Below are 24,582 nucleotides of genomic sequence, written 5' to 3'. Positions count from 1 at the left end.
CTAAGGGGCAACATTTTCACACAGAAGGTGGTACGTGGATGGAATGGTCTGCCAGAGGAAGTGGTGGAGGCTGGTACAATTGCAACATTTAAAAGGCATTTGGATGGGTATATGAATAGGAAGGGTTTGAAGGGATATCGGCTGGCAGGTGGGACTAAATTGGGTTGGGATAATTGGTCAGCATGGACGGGTCGGACTGAAGGCTCTGTTTCCATGCTGTACATCTCTATGACTACGTATATCACCATTCCTTCACTTTGCTGGGCCAAACTCCTGGAAATCTTCAGTTAGGGCATTTTGGGTCAACCTATTGAATGCCATGGTACAAGAAGCCAGCTCACCAACACCTTCTCAAGGGCAGCTAGGGACTGGCAATAAATGCTGGTCAGCCAGTGACACCCGCATCCCACAAGCGAATCGACCATAATTAGTTTCACCAAGGTAACAGTCTTCGTCCGGTGCAGGGCACTATTGGCTGCATGGATCTGGCTTTGTAGGCAGAATAGTGGAACGCAGAGGTGTGTAACAGTAAGGGTTTTTCTTCTTGTACATGAAATTTGGTGTGTGACTGTGCTTGGCACATCATGCAACTGAAATCCTACTATGCTGGCAACTGTCATGATGCATTTATTTTATATAAATTTACTGTAGTATCAGTATTTGTGGCACCAAGTTCAAACTTCTAGATGGCTGTTCAGTGATGAGGGCTATCCACCTGATGAAGTGGAAGACAAATGATATCATGTTGATAGAGGTCATTATGCTGGTGTTCTACAAAACTACTGCCACAGCCTTGGATATTCTAGCATTCTGCTGGGGCCCAGATTGCTGGATTGCCGGGAGACCCTACTAGCCTCTTGCACATTGGTATCTGCAGCTATGATAGTAGCAAGTTGCATGGGCACAGCAGCTAACGATGTATGCATGACCTGAGTCTGAACTGCCCCCGCAGCACTAAATTATTGGGTGGCTTCTGTTATTGCCGCAATTGAAATGGAGACATTGACCATCAGACCATCAGATATTGGTTACAGCATGTAGAGATCTGGAAGAGTTATCATGGAGTTGGCCGCCACTTCCAATCTGGAAAATATGGGCCCTACCATCTAAGCAAAGCCCTTTACCAGCATGTAATGCTTGACTCCTACATGCTCTTTGACAGTGACAGGATGCTTCATGACAGCCTAGTAATACACCAAGTGATTCATCCTGGTAGGCCCTTGCTGGCAGAGTATCACTCTCTGTCCTCTTTTCCACTTTTTGCACCAAAGACTCCAGTGCTACATCAGAGAACTGTGGAACACACTTCCTGCAACGTTGTGTCATTTTTCCCTTTTCTTTCAGTTGAGATGCACTTCACCAATTACTTTCAATGGTGTAAGACTATTTCAAATAGTACAGACTAGCTTTAAGTAATGCTCACCTCTTAATATGTGTGCATTCTGAATTACAAAATACCATATCGGCAATGCCCATTTTCAAGCTTTATTGCCCTTATGGGGCAGAATAAATTTGTTTGCTGCTTGAATGTGTAGGAATCCTGTTTGTGGAAGACGGCAAGATAGTATTGAATCGAGCTCAGAGACTGACATCCAGGAGTTTCATTTGATTGTCTTGGGATATTTGTGCCCAACATTTTCTCTAGAGATGAAATGGCTGAAATAAAGTGTAGCTTGTATTCAAAATGTAGAAGAAGTGGGCTGATTGTCCAAATAGTCCTTTCACATTCCCATGGTTTCTTGCTATTTTGTTCAAATAGTTCGCAAGTAAATCTCTTACACTATCTCCCTAGTTAAAGTCAAGAATTTGTTTTGAAGCTTATCACTTCTGAGGAAAGTTTAAACTACCTTAAGTTTTAAAGAGAATATTTAAGTTTATAACCTGTCCAGTAGTCAGTTTCTTGCAATATGAGTTCTGCCTGATTTGAGTTTTATCCCTCAGAGCACTCAGTGCCCTTTGTAGATTCCAAGTGTTAAATGTCCTTTTCCATATAACCACTATATTTAAAAAATGCTTTCTGTAGTTGTTGAAAACTTAATATTCTTGTCTGAAGATAAGGTATCTGAAAATCTTCAATTAGAATTAATGCTTGCTGGGTCAAAGGAATAATATGGCCATCCCACATTATTGTGACTGGACTGTGAGCATTGACTGACATTTTGTGATGAGTTCTATTTTTCTGTTGAATTCAGAAATGGGGCCTCAGTCCCTGCTTGTTCATTCATTAAACATTATTAAACTGTGAGATAGCACATAATGAAGATTTAAAGCATTACAAAACAGCATCACCTCTTAATTTAACAGTAGGAAGGTGAAAGCAATTATCTGGACTGAATTAAGCATAGAAGGGAAGCCACCACAGAATGTATTGGCAACAAACAGGCTCTGACAGAAGATAGTGCTTTCTGAAGTCAAAATGTGATGTTTCACGCTGCCTGGAATTGAAAATACTCCTGAATAATTTGTGTGTCTGGGGTCTCAAATTTTGTTTCTGGTAAGTTTATTTTTTTATGATGGTTTGTTCACAATAAGCAATAAACATTTTTGAGATCTCAGAATCTCTTTATAATTGCCTGCAATGTAAACAAGTCATACCTAGACATGATTGTATTATTGGAGTTTGGCGCTCTCAACATCTGTTGTACAGTAGGAGTGTTGAAGAGAGATCTTCAAACCAATTCTTGTAGATGTCAGTATTGCTTCTGCTTATATCACTGTAAGCCCTTTTCATTTCATAGTATCACAGGGACTGGATACATGACTTTGAGCTCTCCAAACTCTGTAGGTCACATCTGCTTCTGAGGTAGTCCCTGGGGACCTGAGATGATGGAACAATCCAATGCTGGACCCTATCACAGATGGAGTAGATGGTATTGATTGAGTAGGTTGGTGTGGTGCTTGTGTTTTCACATGCTCTTTCCACTAATTTCACTTGGCTCTAGATGGCACATCAGAGATGTTCAAGCTGGTTGGGAGTAACCAATGCATCTTTTTCAGTTTCAAATGTTTTGGGGGAAGAGGTTCCCACAAGTTGTTGGGAATGTGGGATTTTTTTCCACAGAGGTTTTGAGAGTGCTCTTGACATGTACCCTCTGTTCTCTTGGTAATTGCTTACTATGACAAAGCTCCAAGTAGAGAATCTGATTTGGAGGTCTTGTGGCAGGTTTGCAGCTACTGGTAGTTAACAGTGCCTCAGTGCTGGGGACAATGGCCTGAGAGAGGGCATATTGCTATGTCTTCCTTGTTAATTTTTGGGATTTTGCAGCAGCATCACTGGTGATTATTTCTTCAGGGATTTGAGATGATTGCTATATATTGTCCCTGATTCTGACACTTCCAGAAGAATAATGACACTACTGCCCTGTGGACCATGAGCTTGGTTGGTGATGGATTCAAGGTCTCTTGTCATCCAACACTCTGCCTCCAGTGTGCCAACACAGCCTTCCGCTGTCCAAGGAACAATGTTGAATTCCGTCCTCAATATCTGACTTTGCTGAAAGAATGCTGCCAAGATAGAAGGATTGATTCATTTTGTCCAGTAACTTCCCATGGATTTTGATAGTCAGGGGACGGTGGTGCACTGTGGGAGCATGTTGGGAGAAGACTTTAATTTTCATGATGTTTGATCAGCAGCCAATTGTCTCATTTGCCTCAAAGTGTTGAGACTCTGCAATCTTCTTTATTCTTTGATGTAGTTGTTGTGTGCTGACTACCCCATGGTCCTGGTGGAAGAAGATCTTTGTAAAATATCAGGGATAGCCAACACAATTGCATGGACAAGGACTAATGGACAGGCCTGTTGCTCCTAAACCAGAAAAGATGAAGCAGAAAGGGTACTCTATATTGATCAGCAACTGTATTTTCCTGCCATGAGGAGAGGTGGCACCCTTCCTAAATGTCAGATCCTCCCCTTGTGCTCTCCAAATGTTTGCTGTCATCATCCAAGCACTGGGCTCTGGGACTCAATCGCTCTGCTGCTGTCACTGACTGGTTATATCGCTTTCTGTGCTGCTCCCAACCCCAAAACTTCTCTCTCTTCCCTCATTGTGATAACTGGCAGAAAGCTCTGTCCTGCTTTTCACTCAGCCAGTCATCTATCTGCTTCTCTGTAATGACACACTTCAAATTGGCTGTATCCATTGTATTCTAGCCATATCCTCTCTGCCTCTATCATTATTATCTTGTAGCCTCTATACCACTTTAATCAATTTTGAAGCATTCAACAACTTAGAGATGAATAAAATTTAGACTTGAACAGGGGATTATTGTGGGGTCAGAGGTAGATATTAAAAGGTGTAAGCAATAAACATTACTTTATTACTGAACACATCTAACTATTTTGTAATTGTTACAATTTCCTTTTGTTCCAACAGTGACAAATCAATCCCATCCCTTGGCACCTTATATAAAATAATGATGAAAAAACATGAGATGAAAATCAATGTCTTTTTTAAAAACAAAAGTTGCCTATGAAGACTTCTATTTTTGTGCACGGTAGTCATCAAAGTTTTTTTTTGAAAAATTTGAATTGAATATTGATTATATTTTCTTGCCCTCAATTTCTTGCCGTGTGCAGAAACAGTTGCATTGTTATCTTTTCCTATCACAGTGCTAGAACTGCATGCATTACTGCAATATTAATTTTAACTTTACTTAAAAGACTGTGAATATTTCCTTTTGATTGAATTATAAAATGCAGCATGGAGCGAGGCCATTTGATTTATATTTTGCCTGTGTTTGCTCTGCAAGAGTTACTTAATTAATCCAACTCTCCCCACAGCCTTCCAAATATTCCCCTTGAAATATTTATCCACTTCCTTTTGTAAGTTATTGAATGTACCTCCAACACATTTTTGACCTAAACTTGGGCTTACTGCACTGGAACTTCAGTTTTGAGTGTTGATATATAATTTCCAAATCCAAGGTTTTACGTCAGCAATAAAAAAGTTATTTTATTAATTAATGTTATATTGCAAACATGTAAACAGTACAAAACCAACAATAATTCAGCAAAATATTCTTAATCTTGCTTTACCACTGACCAGAATACCTAATATGGGTCTGTGAAAAGATTTAATTGAAAGGTGAATTCAAATATATTGTTAATGAATGCACTACTCCTTTCATAGATTGAATTAATTAGCCATTCATTAATTCCATTGATGCCAGCATTTCCATAAGTTAGCTCAGTGCTCTCTATATATCTGTAGAAACAGCGAGTTATCCTGTAAAGAACTTTAGTCTGTGAAAAAAATCCTGGAAGAATGTAACAACAACCATGAAAAAGATATTGGTGAGCATTAGAATATAGCTGATCAATTCCAAAATGCCTTTCTGTATGAATTGCCTGCGGGTTCACGCCTAGTCAAGCACAGGTACATCTACAAGCAATACAGCAACAACAAGATGAAAGAAAGTGCGTGCCAAGTGAATCTCATAGCCAAAATGAGGATCAAAAATGTAAAGTGCAAAGAGGTGAAAAGGAAAATAAGATTGGCGAAGGGAGAGTATAAGAATAGAATGGCAGTCAACATTACAGACAACCAAAATATCTTCTACTAATGTGTAATCAGTAATAAGGTAGTAAGACATGGAGTACATCTTGTTTAGAACAAAGTTTATGACATATCCTTGGAAATGCAGCCAGGGACTGAGCCTTAATTTAGTACTTTGTATTGAACATACTAAGAAAGAGGTGTCTGACAAAATGCTTCCAGAAGGAGAGGTATGGATGGGGTGAAAATTCGTAAACAGGCTGTACTTGTAAGGCTGGCAATGCTTGGATTGAAAAAGTCCCCTAGGGCAAAGGAAGAACATTTTACATCACAACTGGTAATGATTTGAACTCATTGCCCATGCAGATGGTGGAACCAAAGATGATCAATGATCATTCAATGAAATTAACTGGATATTTGAAATAGATAACCTTGCAGGGCTGAGGATGTAATGCATAAATGCATGCAGTATATGAAGCTAAATAAATTAGGTTAGGTGAATTGGCCATGCTAAGTTGCCCGTAGTGTTAGGTACATTAGTCAGGGTAAATGTAGGAGAATAGGTCTGGGTGGGTTGCTCTTTGGAGGGTTGGTGTGGACTTGTTGGTCTGAAGAGCCTGTTTCCATACTGTAGGAAATCTAATCTAATCTAAAATGAGCTGTAGCACAGATTGAAATTGGTAGGTATGATGTTGTGGATATCACAGAGGTGTGGCTGCAAGGGGATTAGGGCTGGGAACTAAATATCCAAGGTGTCCTATCAAAAGGACACGCCGATGGGCAGGGGGGTGGGATTACCTTGTTAGTCAGAAATTAAAATAAATCAATAGCATGAAATGATTTAGAGAGTCAGAAGGCGTAAATTCTGTATGGGTATAGTTGAGGAACTGCAAAAGAAAAAAAGACCCTGATGGGAGTTATGTACAGCCCTCCTTACAGTAATCAAAATTTGGGGCAGAAAATAAATCAGGAGCTTGAGGAGGCATATAAAAAAGGCCCTATTACAACAGTCATGGGGGACTTCAGTATGCAGGTGCACTGAGAAAATTAAGTAACAGCAGATCTCAAGAAAAGGAAGTTTTGGAATGTCCTTGAGATTTTTTTTATATCAGCCATGATCAAATGGTGGAGTAGACGCAATGGCCAAATTCTGCTCCTTATTGTCTTCGAAGTTGCTGAAATAAAGCATGGGAATGGAACTTTTTGAATTATTCTCTGGATAACTCCATGGGCTGATTGGAATCATTTATGTAATACATGACTTTATAACAATAGCCACTTGTTTTTGTATAATACCTTTAGCATAAAGCATTCCAAGGTGCTAGGCATTAGCGTTATCAAACAAAATCATGACACAAAACCACATGGAGATATTCAGGCAAATAATGAGAAAACCTGGAGGCAGGAGCATTTAAATTGAAGAAAGAATAATAAAGTTGGTGGATTGTAAGGAAGGAATTCCAATGCTTACAACATAGGCACCCATAGGTATGGTCACTAATTGTGCAGAATGTAAAACTGGATAAGCTTTTGAGGGGAGCATTAATAGAATGTAGATAACCTTCAAGGATGGTGGAAGGGATTCCAGAGGTAAGAATGTGAAAGCAAGAGTGAAATATTAATAAAGTAAAATGTTGCTTGGCCAGCAAGCACAGATGAATGGGACTTGGTGCAAGTTAGGAAGAAGAGTTTTAGATAACTTAAAATTTATGGAGGGTAAAACCTCAAGTGTTGGCTAGGAATATGTTCGAGTAAACTAGAGGTAGCACTTCAAAAGCAGATGAATTGAGACAGGAGCAAGGTCGGCAATGTTACGGAGGTAAATATTAAGGTGTCTTGGATAGCTCACTCAGTATCAGGTATGACACTGAGGTTTAGAAAAGTCTGATTCAGTCTCAGCTAGGATAGAGTCAGTGGCTAGGGAGCAAAATTTGTGGTGACCTGAAGAGAATGATATTTAGTTGGAGGAAGCCTCTGCTTCAAAAAAAAACTGTGGAAAGATAATCTCAGACTTCATTGATTTCTACAGAAAAAAAATCCAATACTTTTCACTAAGTCTCAGCTAACAGTCAGTCTTAGGCTGATCCAACTGAAAATACCAGTGCTGTCTTTCTGCCATCAGTTCCATTACAAGTCTTACAACCCCTTCAATTGCTGCTGATTTTCATTATCTGGCCTGACTTAACTCCAGTGCTATCCTGTCACAGGCACTGGGGAAGCGTGTTGAGAGAATTGCTCTTGCTAGGGTTTTAATAGCTAACCTGCCAAAATCTCATAACTTAGAGGCCAAAACTCAATTTGACAGAGATGGCTTTTGAGACTGGAGTAGATTTAATTCCTTAAGGGCTTCAATAGCATTCCTGCTTGAAAATAGAATACCATATAAATTTTACAGTAGTTTATTATTTTAAGAACATTATGAATAGGGAAGTAGGCTCTGATCTTGTATTCGCTTTTCTTCTACATTGCAATGAACAGTTTAGAGCGGGGAAGAGATTTAAGTGAGTACATTTTGTACCAAGTAATTTCACAGCAGTTACATTAGAATAGTTCTGAAAATACTGAATATATCTTTGAAGATTCCAACCATAATTTAGGCTAGCTATTTGCTTTTCTTGCATCAAAGAGCTTTCCTGTTAACAATACCAGACCAGGACAAGGGCAGCAGATATGTGGGAGCACCATAATCTATGACTTCCACTCCAATTAAGACATATGATAGCCTGGATTGTATGCAGCCCTGATCAGACCCCCATGGCCTCCAAGTTTTGCTTTGGAGGTGCCGTTGGACTGGAGTATACAAAGTTAAAAATCACACAAACTCCAGATTATAGTCCAACAGGGTTATTTGGAAGCACTAGCTTTTGGAGCGCTGCTCCTTCATCAAGAGTACTCCACAACTACCTGATGAAGGAGCAGGGCTCCGAAAGCTAGTCTTCCAAATAAAGCTGTTGGACTGTAACCTGGTGTTGTGTGACTTTTAACTTTGTGTCCAGTTTTGGTTTCCTTACCCAAGGAAGGTCACACATGAAACGAAGGGAATACAATCAAAGTTCATCAGAGTAGTTCTGAAAAAGAGTTATTGGACTCGAAATGTTAATTCGGTTTCTCTCTCAAAATCAGTCAAGCATGCTGAGTTTCTCCAGCACATTTTGGTTTTCTTTCACCAGGCTAATCTCTGGGGAAATGTCAGGGTGGTCTTATGAGGAGAGGTAAAAGAAACTGGTAGTTTCGAAAAATGAAAGCTGATATCATTGAAAGTTCGAAACATCTTACAGGGGATACATGCAATTAAGATGTTTCTTCAATTGATGAGTTGAGAACCAGTGGACATAGCCTGAGAATAAGGGGCAAGCTACTTGAGGTTGCGATGAAAATGAATTTCTTCATTCGGATTGTGGCGAATCTTTGAGGGCTGTAGAAACTCAATCATTGAAAATAATCAAGACAGAAATTGATATTTTACCCAGTAATAGTGACATCAAGGACTCTGGGGCTATAGTGAGAAAATGTGGCAATATGTCGATGATCAACCACACTCTATTTGAATGATGGAACCTGATTGATGGACTGAATGGCCTCCTATTTCCAATGTTTCTATGATTTGCAGATAAACCTTGCTGACTTTTCCTTATGTTCAATGTTCAAAACTCATTTTTGTTGATGAGCTGAAATCTGCAATTCTCTTCCCCTCTGTCCATTATCTGTGTAGTTTTCCTTTGAGCAGGTTGATGCAAGTGTTCCTAAATCCTATTAGTGTACTGTTGATTTAAAAATCAGCAGAAACAGATTTTCATATATCTGAACAATGAGTTATATTTATTCACGTAATAATCTCACCTGGAAAATCAATCTCAGAATTGTTACAGAGCAGAAATCAACCAACTCTCCAAAGAAACAATAACCAAATGCCATTCCTATCTTCTCTCTGTAACTTTATATATTCTTCCCCTTCAAAAATAGTCTAATACTCTTTTCTAATGCCTCATTCTAGACAGTACATCCTAGATCCTAATTATATTATGCAAACATTTTTTTCTCTCGCTTTCTGCTTTTCTTGCCAATTACATTGGAATCTGTGCCTTGTTGTTGACTATCCTCTGAGGAATGGGAATAGCTTTTTTTCCTAAACACCTGATTATTCTGCAATGATTTTAGGACTGGGACCTTCTCATTACATAAGCCTTGAGATTTCAGCATACACTCAATATCTGTTATGAATGCCATATGAAAAAAAGACAATGCATTGTTAACTTGAATGGATTTAGAAAGAGAATGGTTCTGCAAAATTGACTGAAACATTTTAGTCACATGTTTCTTTGGATTCCGATCTTTTGGCCTTTGTTCAGGTACCAACCTCTAGAATGTTTGTGATCATGGCCCTGTCCAATTTTCAAGGATTTCAATAGCAACCAATATCTTGGAATTGTTTTCAAATTTTATACATGGTTCTGTTTATTAAACTGATCTTTTATGGACAGTGTATTTCCTTTATGATCTCTCTCTTGTTCTGCTCCCCTATTGTGACATCAATCACACAGCATACAGCCAAGAAAAATGAAGAAGGTAGTAAGCTTTCACAAACATTAACATGAAACAGAATAACTTGTGGTTTTCCTGTCTTTGAAGGAGGGAGCTTTTTCCACTCTGGTATTGAAGTTCAGTTTAGTTCAAATTACTGCTGCAGGGTTTCTTCAGAGGAATTTCAGCAGCTCATGTAGCCAGGTACTGGTGGCTGTTGTAATTGAAGATCAAATATAAGTGAACTTGGAGATTTGAAAACAGGCTAGAGGATACTTTTAAAAGATTCTTTAAACCTTGCAGTTTTTGGAAGGCAAGATAGCAGACCTCCTTTATTGCTGTGGTACTGTTAGCATTGATTTGCAACACCCGAGAATTGGAATAATAGGATTATAGCATCAGAAAACCGTTTCAAACACAAATAATGGCCATTGATAAACAATAGAAGGCTTTCTGTAGTAAGATTTAGATACAATCACGTGGTCACAGCTGATTGGTATTCAATGAGAGATCAATGAAGATCTCTAGCACTTCTCTTGTGAATAAACAAACTTGATATCTTTGTTTTGTTCATGCAGAACTGAAATCAAAATATATAGCAGTCTTTTGTTACTCGTTTTTGTCTCTTTGGTCCCTGGTTTTGTCTCCCTTGACTACACTTCCTCACAACCTGCTCATGTAAGGACTTCATTCCATTCTCTCAGTTTCTCCCTCTGTCACATCTGTCCCAATGGTTCCACCTTCCACAGGGATGTTTTGAAATGTCTTTCTTTCTCCTCAGCTGAGGGCTCCTGCACTGCTGCCCTCCCACCCAAACCCTAACTCCCACCACCCCCTGGCTGTGGTTGTTAGGCCCCTCAGCTGTGTCCCACTTCCTGTACCTGACTTCACCCTTTCCCCTTCCTTCCAGAGCAATGTTCCCTTTGTTCTTAGGTTTCACCTCACTGGCCTCAGTATTCAAAGGATCATCATCCATTATCCATCATTCCCAGCACCTATACTAGGTTGCCACCAACAAAGACATAATCCTTTCTCCTCTGTCGACATTCTTCAAGTGCTGTTCCCACTGTCACACCCGGGTCCACTCTTCTGTCCCTCTCAAAACCTCTTTACCTCACCCCTTGTCACCTTCCCATACAACTGTAGACTGTATAACATCTTTCCCTTTACCCTTTCTGTCCTCACTGTCCAAGACCTCAGACACATTGAGGTAAAGCAAAGATTTGCATATGCTTTTACCAATCTAGCCTACTGCATTAGGCATAACATGGTTTCCACCTCCTTCATTTCAGCCTTCTTTCAGGGGTTCCCAATACAGTCAATCAAGGCAAATTCTGATATCAATCCAGGCCCTCCTTGGGATAGTCTGAAACAGGATCCTCCTCTCATATGAGGTGAGGACATGAATGATGGACAACACACAACTTGACTTGAGTCTTTCTGTCCTATTGCAGCTTTTTTCCCCATGCAGAAATGAAACAACAAGGTGCTCAACTATTATTGTTGGCACATGTTGGGGACGTGCCATTGGCAAGTATGTGGGCAGTATAGAGGGCATGCAGGGTCAGTGGTGTTGGTATTGGAGTAGGTGAGAAAGAGAGTGGTAGAGCATTAGGTTTAGAGGAGGATGGGTATGATAACAGATTGTGAATGTGAGATATTGGAGAGAAAATGGTGACACTCAAGTGAGCAGAGTGGGGAAGGACCTAGACCTCCTACAGTACTGGACATTCCTCCAGAAAATTGAGTGTGCTTGAATCCAGTTGGCAATGTTGGATTGGCTAGCAAGGTTTGATGTCATTGCCTCCATTGCTAGTCATGAGGGAGGAAAATGGGCCACCTCAGCACAACCACATCCAGCAGGACCTCCAGGACCCTGCCCACACAGCACGCACTGAATTCCTCCTGTCTGCCATTACCAGGGCAAGTGTAACCAACTAGGCAGGGTCTCTCCAGATTAACAGTGTTTGTACAAGTTCATAATGAATTTTTAAAGATGGCTTGAACATGAGGGATATGCGATTGAATTCTGATATGCTAGTTGAGTGGTAAGTTGGGAATGGTTCATGATAAGATGAGGCAGAAATCAGATGTATAAATGACATAGTATGCAATTAGTGAGGTGAGATTGATAAGATAGGGTTAGAGAATTTGCTTGAACTTGCTTTGAGAAACCCTCCAAAAACTCTCATGCATCTTGGTCTTAGCCAAAAGTGCATAATATTCAGCCCTCTTTCTCTCTCCCCAGATACTGTCAGACCTGTTGAGTTTCTTCAGCACTTTCTGTTCTTTTTATTTCAAATCTCCAGAATCTACAATACTTCATTTTTATTTTTTCTCTTTGGTTTGGAGTAAGCTTTGATGAGCAGTGAAATTCTAGCAGTGTGCTATTGATGCATGTTCATTCAAGGGGAAAGAAGCCCTGTCCATTCTAGTTTACTTTGGAACTTCCCAGAAAACTTGTTGAATGTTTAAGCTGTATAAGTATTATTTTTGTGCACGTCAGGTTCCTTTTTTTAGAAAAAAACAGACTTTGTTTTAGAAAATGCAACATCTTTAAGCCTGTACTGGGCTGACTGTGTTTATATTACAGATTTATGTACTTGCTTTGTCCAGTTCCAGCAGGCATGTTTGCTGTTCCTTCAATCATGATTTATCACTATTTGATAAAGTAAAACTGAATGTAGATTTGCTCGCTGACCTGGAAGGTTCACTTTCAGACTTTTCATCACCATACTAGGTAACATCATCAGTAAGCCTCCACATGAAGCATGGTGGCATAGCCAGCTTCTATTTATGTGTTTACACTTCCTTTGGGGAAAATGTCTGCGTGGGTTTCCTCCTGGTGCCCCAGTTCCTCCCACAGTCCAAAAATGTGCAGGTTAGGTGAATTGGCTATGCTAAATTACCCATAGTGTTAGGTAAAGGGGTAAATGTAGGGGAATGGGTCTGGGTGGGTTATGCTTCAGATCGGTGTGGACTTGTTGGGCCGAAGGGACTGTTTCCACACTGTAAGTAAACTAATCTAATCTAAAATACCTCGCAAGAATTATAACAAACACTAGCCACCAGGATACTTGAACATCAACTAACCACAAAAAGACATGACCCACTCTCACTAGTATCCTTACATACGGATGAGGAAGGACGACACTTCGACTGGGACAACTCATCCATCCTAGTACAAGCCAAACAGAGAAACACATGAGCATTCCTAGAAGCATGGCCTTCCAATCTGAACTCTATCAACAAACACATTGACATGGATCCCCATTTACCACCCACTGAGAAAAAGAACAGGAAATGACATCACAGGAAATGACATCACCAACCCAAGAAAACCCAAACACATAACTAGAAAGTGGGTCATGCCACCAATGCTTCATCTGGAGGCTCACTGATGATGTTACCTCATATGGTGGCGAAATGTCTGAAATTGAACCTTCCAGCTCAGTGAGCAAATCTACTTCCAGAACCTCAACCAGAGCTACAAATCTTCTCAAAACTTGCTAAAATAAAAATGCATGGAAAATTTTGATGCTATTAGTTTTTGACTTTAAGAGTGTGAGCTAAAAAGAATCTTAGATATGTATGTAGTCACAGGAGGAATGCTTATACCAAAATGCATTGTTTCAAGCTAAGAAAGCACTTAGATATTTATTAGAAGAAAGACAATTATTGTATCATGTTTATGAACAGCAAAGAATATCTTCTACCAATGAAATGAAATCTAAATAATTGGACTGAAATTATGTATTGGTCACAATTATTATTAATCCTGTGTGTGTGTGTGTGTGTGTGTTCAGTAATTTTATGCATTGCATTACACACAGTCACAAATAAAGCTGTAAAAAGTTACAGTAGGGGTGAGACATTAGTAAAGATATGAGAAGGTGGTACCTTTTGTGAAAATCACTGTTGACTCAGGAAAATGCCACAGTGATGATTTAGTGTTAATCAGAATATTTTATTCCAACAGATGAAGTAACATGATTTTCACATTTCTGTGAGAATTTATGTTTATTCATTCCACTTGATTCACAGGAACGTTGGTGTCCACACATTTCTTGTATGCAATTAAAAAAGCTAAATTAATACTTCTCCCCAAAGGTGGATGTTGCCTCCTCAGTGTCAAGGTCAAGGATGTCACTGAGCAGTTGTAGGACACTCGTTTTGGGGAAGGTGATCATCCACCAGTCATGGTGCACATTGGTAGCAAAACTTATGTCAGGGATGTGATCCTGCAATCACAATTTACTGTTCTGGGTTGAAAGTTAGAAAGCAGAGTTCAGAATTAGCAATATCTCAGTTACTTCCAGTACCATGTGCGAGTGCAGAAATAGGAGGATGACATGGATTGTTGTGTGGAAATTCTGGAAGAGTACAGCTTTAGATTTCTCAACTTCAGGTGCAGAAATTGCACAAACCAGGTGGTTTGCACTTGAATAAAACCAGGACTGATCTTCTTGCTGGACATTTTGAGAGTACTGTTAGGAAGGGTTTACCAAATCAGCTGTGCTGTGGGAAGAGCAGGAGAGAACACCAGGGTGCACAAAATACTTGGAGAGGTAGATGGCACTGGGCAAAGAGAAAATAAATTAAGAGATAGAATAAGGAAGAAACTAAAGCATTCTAGGTCATGATTGCAGTGCATCTATGCGAATTCACTGAACAAGATTGGTGAGATACTGGTGCACATTATTACATGGACTTGTGATGTTGTAGCTTTAAAAAAGACCTAGCTCAAGGGAGAACAGTACCAAGTGTAAAATATTCCTCAACGCAAAGTATTCAATAAAGATAGAAAAGCTAGAAAAAGTGGAGCAAATTATGACACTGAAGAAAGAGAATATCCAGAAGTTCAAGGACAGAATTATTTTGGTTAGAGCTAAGAAACACAAAGGGTGCAATGGCAGAGCTCTGTGTAATCTATAGTCTATCCACTAATGGGAAGGATGTAGAAGAACATACTATGAGGAAATTACAGAGAGATGCAAACATTATGAAATAGTTACACCAAGAGACATTAAATTTCTAGTTACAAGAGTTTTGGCTGGAATTAATGGTTACATGGACAAATGTGGATAACTTTGCGCTGCAACCATTGGAATTTAAAAGAATGAGAGATATCCTATTGAAACATAGAGGTTTCTTAGAGGGTTCTCAGAGCACATAGAGTCAGAGTCATAGAGTCCAAGAAATGTACAGCACGGAAACAACTCGTCCATACTGACTAGATATCCTACATTAATCTAATCCCGTATGCCAACATTTGGCCCATATCCCTGTAAACTCTTCCTAGTCATATACCCATCCAAATACCTTTAAATGTTGTAATTGTACCAGACCGCACCACTTCCTCTGACAGCTCATTCCATGCAGGCACCAACCTCTGTGTGAAAAAGTTGCCCCTTAGGTCCCTTTCATATCTTTCCCCTCTCACCATAATTATATGCGCTCTAGTTCTGGGTGTTAAGGAGCAGAAAGACCTGAATGTCCATAACTCATTAAAGGTGACAGGAAAGGTGGTGAATGGATAATAACGCATACAGGATCAAAGGCTTTATTAGTAGGGGTATAGAGTACAGAGCAAGAAGATTATGCTGAATTTGTATTAAGACCTCAGGTCTTAATACAAATGGTTAGACCTCAGCTTGAGTATTGGGTAGAGCTTCGTGCACCATCCTTCAGGACGAATATGAATGTGTTGGACAGAATGCAGAACCGGTTTATGAGATTGGTTCCAGTGATGAGAATTTTCAGTAATGAGGATAGTTGGTATGTTTTTGATTTGAAGAAAAGGCTGAAAGAAGATTTGATAAAAGGTTTTGAAATCATGAGAGGTCCAGATAGGACAGACAGAGAGAAACTGTTCCCACTTATGAAGGGATTGAGAATAAGGTGTCACTGTTGAAAATGATTTGTAAAAGAAGATCCTGTTGTCTAACATGTATTTTACACAGTTGGAAAGATTTAGCGTCCATGCAACGTTGTAAAGGGAAAGCTGAGTAACCTGGATGTTTGGAGATTGAGGCCTGCGTTGGCTGCCAAAGGAAATATTTTGCATTTGAGGTGGAAGATGTATTAAAATTAATGTGTTTAGATTAGATTCCCAACAGTATGGAAACGTTACTATGTATTAATGAATGGAGAACCAAGTTGACATGTGCAGAAGCTCAGTTGTTCGAACACTTGGGGAAAGGTTGAATGTTGCTGGTATCTAAGAGTAGTGTCTGAATGTCTGGGCAAGTGAGGTCTTGAGAACAATTTAGGTGAGAAATAACTTAGACTTGGGAAAGAGAAGGCTTGTTATAAACAGCTGTCTGCACTGTTTTAGAGTATGATCAATATTTGTACAAAAATCTATACATTCAAACAGTAAATGTGCTTTGTGCCATTTGGCTCACGACTTTATCACTTAGCCTTGCTTCAGAAACATTTTCAGTGAATTGCCTATATAAGGTTCATGTTCCTTTTCCGAGAGTAAGTATTATGTGAACACATCTAAACAAATGTTTTCTTTCAATCCCACAACAATTGTGAAGTGTAAGTCCGGTTTATGGGAAATATGTGTCCATTAAGTTTGGAATGATCTAAACTGTTCAGTTTAGATTTATACCAGCCAGGCAAGTGAGAAGTTGTGAACATTTGCTTTCACCTGACCTGGAATTGCAATGTGAAAGGGCAGTGTTGTACTAATCCATCTAACCAGTCATTATACCCAGTTTTGTGGAGAGAGAAAAACAGTGTTAACATGTTGGGTCAATGACCTTTCATCAAAATATTCTGGTGTTCACACATTATTTGTTGCTGAGTTACTGGTTGGAGAACTGTTTGATGGAAGTTTGGACATGTATAGCCTTCATCGCCTCCTCTTCCCTTTTACTGCAGTTTGTCCTGTTCTGCATTGTCGCTGTTTTCTCTCTGCTATACTCTAATATCTGAGTCTAATGCCTACTTTAACATGCATATCTTGAAGTAACCATTCTCTATAGAAGCTTCGGACTCAGCGAAGAGTGTTAAGCACTTTCCACACCATTTCCTGTAAACTTTGCCAGCTTGGAACAACTGTAAAAAGCACCAGGCACTTGCAGAATCATAAGCAAAAGCCAGAATAGATCAACCAACTTGTAAGTCAGGGATCCCCACAGTGATGGTTGGGACTCCAAGTCGAGTTGTGAGCTGAAACTTTGCAAGCTCTAAAACTGCAACATCCAACATGGCGACGTGGCAGAGTTATTAGAGCTGCACACCTGTTCTAACAGACAGGCCTCTGTTTTTGCACGCCTCCCGCTTCCACAGGCCTCATTAAGGGGTCACAGCCTTGAAATAGAATCACAAGGAAAACGTTTGGGATGGACAGATATGAGAAATTGACTATCCTTTTAAATGATATCAATAGGGAAGTCCATTTTGCTGCTGTTCACACAGTAGGCTGTGCAATTTTAAGAGAAGGTCTTGGCTGGAGCATTGAAGCTGCAAAATGGCACCATTGGCATAGATCACACAAATAAAGGTTTGTTTATACAGCTTGCAGTAGTTTTTAACCAATGTTCACTTTGTACACTAACACCTGCACTAATGTAGATTCCGGTGCAATGCACACATCACATGGACACCATTTTGGAACCTTAAGCACTCCTAAAGCTGAAATAAAAAGCAATCGGGGGAGAAAATAAAATATGAGAGTCAGCTACTTAGTAATATAAAAGAACATTGCAAGAGTTCATTTAGATATATAAAAGGTAAGCGAGATGCAAGCGTGGATATTAGGCAGCTGGATAATGAGCCTGGAGAAGCAGTAACAGGGAACAAAGAAATGGCAGAAGAACCGAATATGTACTTTGGATCAGTTTTCACAGTGGAAGACACCAGCAACATTCCAGAACTGCAAGAGAGTCGAGGCCAGACTGCAGAGTAGTGGCCATCACGAAGCTGAGAATGGTGGATAAATCACCTGGATTAGATAGACCATATACAGAGTTCTGAAGGAGATCACTGAGGAGATGGTAGAGGCATAAGTATGACTGGCGTTACAGAGGGTCCCAGAGGACTGGAAAATGGCAAATCTAACATTCCTGTTTAAGAAGGGAGGCAGAAGATGAGAAATTATAGACCTAATTGTCTGACCTTGGTTAATGGTCAGATTGTTAAGTCCATATTAAAGATTAGTTGGTGGAGTAGTTGAAAGTGGATGGTAAGATTGTTGCTAAGTTTGCTGGTGACACAAAGATAGATGAAGGGACAGGCAGTGTTAAGGAAGCAAGGAGGGTGCAGAAGAACTTGGACAGGCTGAGAATGGGCAAAGAAATGGCACATGGAATGCAATGTGGGAAGGTGTGAGGTTAAGCTCTTTGATAAGAAGAATAAAGGTGTAGACTATTTTCTAAATGGAGAAAAGCTTTGGAAATCTGAAGCACAAAGGCATTTGGCAGTCCCAGTTCAGGATTCTCTTAAGGTTAACATGCATGTTTGGTTGGCAGTTAGACAAATTCAATGCTAGCAAGAGTGCTAGAATACAAGAGCAGGGATGTAATGCTGAGGCTGTATGCAGCACTGGTCAGACTGCATTTGAAATATTGTGAGCAGTCTTGGACCCTATCTCTCAGGAAGGATCTGCTGGTGTTGGAGGAGGTCCAGAGGTAGTTTACGAGAGTAATCCTGGGGATAAAAGACTTGTCATATGAGGATCAGTTGATGACCCTCGGTCTGTACTCTGTGGAGTTTAGAAAGATGAAGGGGATCTGCTTGAAACTTAGAAAATACTGAGAGAGCTGCATAGAGTGGACATGAAGAAGATGTTTTTACTCCTAGTAGACAAAATAACCCAATGACCCAGCTTCAGAGTGAAGGGACAACCCTTTCGAACTAAGATGAGAAGGTATTTTTTCAGCCAGAGAGTTGTGACTCTGTGGGACTCATTACCACAGTGGACTGTGGAGAACAAGTCATTGAGTATCTGTAAGACAGAGATAGTTAATTCTTCAGTGGTAAGGGCATCAAGAGTTATGGGGAGGAGGTAGGAAAATCGAGTCGAGAAACATGTTAGTCATGATCAAATGGCAAAGTGGCCTAATTCTTATGGAGTATAAATAAGTCTGATAGGTAATACATGAAAATAAGTATTGAAAAATAAACTGGTTAGTTTCCTTATTAATTGGTTGTAATACAGCAAGCATGTTACTATTTTTCAGGAGATGAAACATGTTCTACAGAGTAATGCTGTGGCCTACGTTAACCTATTCAAACCTGTTATGGGAAATGGAACCCTGAACACTGTGGTGTCACCTTCTCTTCGACAACTAGCAACAGATGTTATGAACAAGGTATGTCCATTTATCAGGTGACCAAAATGCTGTGTATTGCGAAAGTAAACATTTGATGCTTTCGGGAGCGTTGATCAAACTGACAGACGTTGCATTAAAAAAATAGCTTTAGTGGGTGTCAGCGGCTGACCAGCATTTATTGCCTGTCCCTGGTTACCTTTGTACTGAGTGGCTTGCTCGGCCATTTCAGTCAATCACATTACTGTGAGCCTGGAGTCATATGTCAGCCAGACCAGGTGTGGATGGCAGATTTCTTTCCCTGAAGGTGACTAATGAACCAGATGGTTTTTTTCTGATAATCAGCAATGATCTCATGGTCATCAGTAGATTCTTAATTTGTAATTTAATTGAGTTCAAATTCCATTCTTCTGTGGCGGGACTTGAACCCAGGACCCAAGAACAGTAGCTGAGCTTTTGGATTAATAACTTCAGCAGTAATACCATTAGGTTCTCACCTCCCTATTGTTTGCTTAACTGCAAGATTTGGCTAATGAATGTGATTGAATCTCATTTCCCATCATGCTTTCTTTCTGTCATTTGTGAATTTCTTTCTTACATTTCACTGTATCTTTTGTTGTTCTTTCCAAACTGTATTTCTTTTATTTTGCTGTTGTGTTGCTGTGTACTTTAATTTTCTAATTTTCCAGTTTTTATGTTTCTATTATTTGTATGCATTTATTGAGTTGCTTTTATTTTAATCTATAATTTTTACACCTGTGCAAAATGGTGTGAATATCAAATATCAACTCTAAACCTTTACAATATGCTGATTGCAGAAAGTGGGGAGAACAGTTCAAAGGATGAAGCAAATCATTTGTGTCAGCATACGGACTGAGTATGCAATCCAGCAAGCAAATGCAAATGAAATGTGAAACTGATAGTTGTTAAGTATTGGACATAATTTGAACAAATCAGAGACATAAGCACACAATGGAATTGAATTAACACATAGATTTTGAAAGGATTTTGAGAACACCAGTAATTGGTTTAAATGCTCCCACAATGTAGTGAAGCAATTTTGAAAAATAATAGAATGCTGAACTGTATACTGTACCCAGAATACATTAATATAAATATTAAAAGTTATGCACAGGCTGTACAATGCACTTATCGTATTTCGTTCTGAAATAATATAGGCTAATTTGATTGCCATCCACATTGTGATAAACTTCCATTATAATGGGGATAAGAAATTAGCTACATAACTAATCCCAGTGGAAAGGGGAGAAGCTAATGTTTCACAAAAGAGGCTATTGAGGAGAAATCTCATTGTAATCTGCATATCACATTTGTGCTGTAAAATATTGCCAGAGTTAAGTGATTTTTATTTCTCCCTCAAAATTCAACTCAAATCTATTTGCATATTATTGCATGTAAGCTTGCCACGAATCAGCAGATTTAGCCAATATTTTCATATATATTTTTATTTTCATTTTAGTGTTTGTTTTAAAGCACATTTTTGATATATTTAAAAGTAGTAACCTGGTGCAGATTGATGTAGATAGCTGTAAATAGGTGTTAACATAAATAAAATCAGGATAGTTCATAACCTAAGAATATCCCAACTTGAAGCAACTACAATTTTTTTTTAAATTGATGAAGGACTAATTTTTATTTATGTTAGTGTAGAGTAGGCAGTTTTTCTTTAAAATATACCATGTGCCTAACAAAAGGCTTAGTTTTAAACATACAGTGAAGGCCAGGAATCAGGAGAATGAATGGAAATTTGCCAAGATGATGATTTGATCTTTGGTCATGGCCTACTTTGTAGCTTTTAATGTGGAAAAAAAATACAAACGATTGTGAAAATTTAATTTTCTGTGAGTGAAGTAGATTTAAAATACAGCAAAATATTTTGTCATTTGGCCAAATTAAGTGAGTAGTGCTGAAAAAGAGTAAGAGTTTGCAGGAAGAAAGAGAAAGGGTAATAACTAGGGGATGTCAAGAAGAAATGGGCAGATAGCTAGAAGTACCTGGGTGCATCTCCTTCTCCAAGCAGTCCCTGATTGTAAACATTGGTGAAAGTGATGATTTCTATGGGGAGTGTAAATGATAACATAAAATTACAAAGAGATAATGATAGAGTGAATGGGCAAAACTGTGGCAGATGGAGTTCAGTGTAAGCAAATGTGAGGTTATCCATCTTGGACCATAGAATTGGATCAGATTACTTTCTAGATGGTATGCAGTTAAATACAGTGGATGTCCAGAGAGACCTGAGGGTTCATGTGCATAAATCTTTAAAATGTCATGTACAGGTGCAGAAAATAATAAAGAAAGCTAATGGAATGCTGGCCTTTATGTCTGGTGGACTGGAATTCAAAGATGCAGAGGTTATGCTAGAGTTTATGCTAGGTCGAAAGCAAATCTTAGCAGGACTTATACACTGAATGGTAAGGTCCTAGGGAGTGTTGCTGAACAAAGAGACCTTGGAGTGTAGGTTCATAGCTCCTTGAAAGTGGAGTCACAGGTAGATAGGATAGTGAAGAAGGCATTTGGTATGCTTTCCTTCATTGGTCAGAGTATTGAGTACAGGAGTTGGGAGGTTATATTGCAGCTGTACAGGACATTGGTTAGGCCACTGTTGGAATATTGCGTGCAATTCTAGTCTCCTTCCTATTGGAAAGATGTGAAACTTGAAAGGGTTCAGAAAAGATTTACAAGTATGTTACCAGGGTTGGAGGATCCGAGCTACAGGGAGAGGCTGAACAGGCTGGGGCTGTTTTCCCTGGACCGTTGGAGGCTGAGGGATGACCTTATAGAGGTTTACAAAATTATGAGGGGCATGGATAGGATAAATAGACAAAGTCTTTTCCCTGGATTGGGGAGTCCAGAACTAGAGGGTATCGATTTAGGGTGAGAGGGGAAAGATATAAAAGATGCATACATGGTGGTGCGTGTATGGAATGAGGAATGGTGGAGGTTGGTACAATTGCAACATTTAACAGGCATTTGGATGAGTATATGAATAGGAAGAGTTTGGAGGGATATGGGCCGGGTGCTGGCAGGTGGGACTAGATTGGGTTGGGATATCTGGCCGGCTTGGACAGGTTGGACCGAAGGGTCTGTTTCCATGCTGTACATCTCTATGACTCTATGACTCCACTTGGAGTACTATGAGCAAATCTGGGCACCTCACCTAAAGAAGGATATATTTGCCTCGGAGCAAGTTCAATGCAGGTTTACAAGAATGACACCTGCACTTCAAGGGTTAAGTCATGAAGAAAGCTTTCACAAATCAGGCCTGCCTTCTCGAGAATTGAGAAGGTTAAGAGGTAATCTGATCAAAGTCTTCAAGATATTAACAGAAAAAGAAAGAGTAGATAAACTATTTCCATTGGTTGGGGTGTCTAGATCTAGAGAGCATACTCAGAGAATTAGGGCCCAACGATGTGGGAGAGGTGTTAGCGAGTAATCCTATACACAAAGGCTGGTAGATGTTTGTAACTCTCTTCCACAAACGGCAGTGGACACAGGATTATTCATTAGTCTGAAATCTGAAATTGATAATTTCTTATAAAGCAAAGATATTAAGAGACATGGGCCAAAGGCCGATATGTAGATTTAGGCTACATATTTAGTGAGACCTGTTATGAGACCTGTTGTGATCTCACTAAATGGAGGAATAGGCTTGAGGGACTAAATGGTCTACTCCTGCTCCTGTAAACACAGCCAAAACCAAGTTCATTTTACCATGGATGGCTCAGCTGTACAGGGAAGACATGCAGGAGGCTGGAAGAACACAGCAAGCCAGGCAGCAGCAGGAGGTGGCGAAGTCAACATTTCGGGTGTAACCCTTCTTCAGGACTGGGGTGGGGTAAGGGAACCTGCAGCTGAAGTGAGGGGTGGGTTGGTTGTGGGGTAGGGTTTTGGGTGGGGAGGGGGCAGAGTGGTGAGGTAGTGATAGGTGAACACAGGTAGAACTGGTTGATCAGTGGGAGGAATGAATCCGGTTGGTAGCTGGAAGGAATGGTCAGTGGGAGTTCGTGGATGGGAAGGGAAGTTATTTAAAACTGGAGAATGCAATGTTGAGTCCTCCAGGCTGTAGGCTGCCCAGGCAGAAGATGAAGTGTCATTCCTCCAATTTGCGGTCTGATTCACTGTGGCAATGGAGGAAGCCAAGGACAGTCATGTCTGAGAGGGATTGGGAAGGTCATCCCTTACAGGCCCAGCTGAGATGCTCAGCAAAACATACCCTGAGTTTCTGTTTGGTTTCACCAATGTAGAAAAGACCACATCGAGAGCACAGGATACAGTAAACTAGGTTGGAGGAGAGCCAGGTGAACCTCTGTCTCTTCTGAATTTGGGCCCTGGATGGAAGTGAGAGGGGTGGTGTGCTGGTAGGTTTTGCTTCTGTTATGTTTGCAGGGAAGGAACCATAGGGTTTGGGCAGGGGTTTGGTGGGGAGAGTGGCACGAACCAAGGATTGGAGAAGAAAACGGACCTTGTGGAAGCCAGAGAGGGGTGGGGAGGGGAATATGCTCTTGGTGGTGGAGTATAGTTGGAGTTGGCAGGTGTTTAAGGATGATGCGTTGAATGCGGAGACTGGTGGAGTGGAAGATGATGAACTGGGGAACCCTGTCTTTATTGCGTTTGGAGGGAGGTGGTTCAGAGTTGTGGAGCAGGGAGTGGAGATGGTGTGGTCTAGGGCTATCTGGCTGACAGGGGTGGAAAAGCATAATTGTTCAAAATAGGCGGACATCTGGGATGCTTGGCATTAGAATGTTTCCTTGCCCAAGCAGATGTGACAGAGGCGGAGGAATTGGGAAAACAGCCCAGAGGACTCGATCCTGAGTTCTCCAATTTCAAATAACCTCCCTTCCCGTCCCCTGACTCCCTTTCCAGCCCCTCGTCCTCCCTTCTAGTTCTCCAACCGACCCTTCCTTCCTGAAGAAGGGTTACACCCGAAACATCGACTTCTCCACCCCCTGATACTGCCTGGCTTGCTGTGTTCTTCCAGTCTCCTGCTTGTCAACCTTGGATTCCAGCATCTGCAGTTTTTTTTGTCTCTTGACCCTTCCTTCCACCTACCAACCAGATTCATTCCTCCCATCCATCAACCAGGTTGTACCCTCTACTTGTATTTACCTATCACTACTTCATCATTCCCCCCACCCAAAAATCCTCCTCTCTGTCACTGTCTTTATCTGCAGCTCCCCTTTCACCAACCCCCAGTCCTGAAGAGGGTTTCCGCACAAAATGTCAACTTCTCCACCTCCTGATGCTGCCTGGATTGCTGT

The 24,582-nt window shown here is 40.2% G+C and overlaps 1 protein-coding gene across 5 annotated transcripts in view; it reads left to right on the top strand.

Moving 5' to 3' along the window:
- Window positions 1-24,582, top strand: part of LOC132821532 (inactive N-acetylated-alpha-linked acidic dipeptidase-like protein 2) — a 973,299-nt gene that overhangs the window by 732,999 nt on the left and 215,718 nt on the right. For all 5 annotated transcript variants that reach the window (XM_060834141.1, XM_060834143.1, XM_060834142.1 and 2 more), the window contains one exon: window positions 19,211-19,342. In XM_060834141.1, the coding sequence (XP_060690124.1) occupies window positions 19,211-19,342 (132 nt within the window). The remainder of the gene's footprint in view (window positions 1-19,210; window positions 19,343-24,582) is intronic.

The sequence above is a fragment of the Hemiscyllium ocellatum genome, chromosome 13, assembly GCF_020745735.1.
Source record: "Hemiscyllium ocellatum isolate sHemOce1 chromosome 13, sHemOce1.pat.X.cur, whole genome shotgun sequence".
Classification (NCBI taxonomy): domain Eukaryota; kingdom Metazoa; phylum Chordata; class Chondrichthyes; order Orectolobiformes; family Hemiscylliidae; genus Hemiscyllium; species Hemiscyllium ocellatum.
Note: the sequence above shows the minus strand (reverse complement) of the source record. Positions and strands in the feature narration are given on the sequence as shown.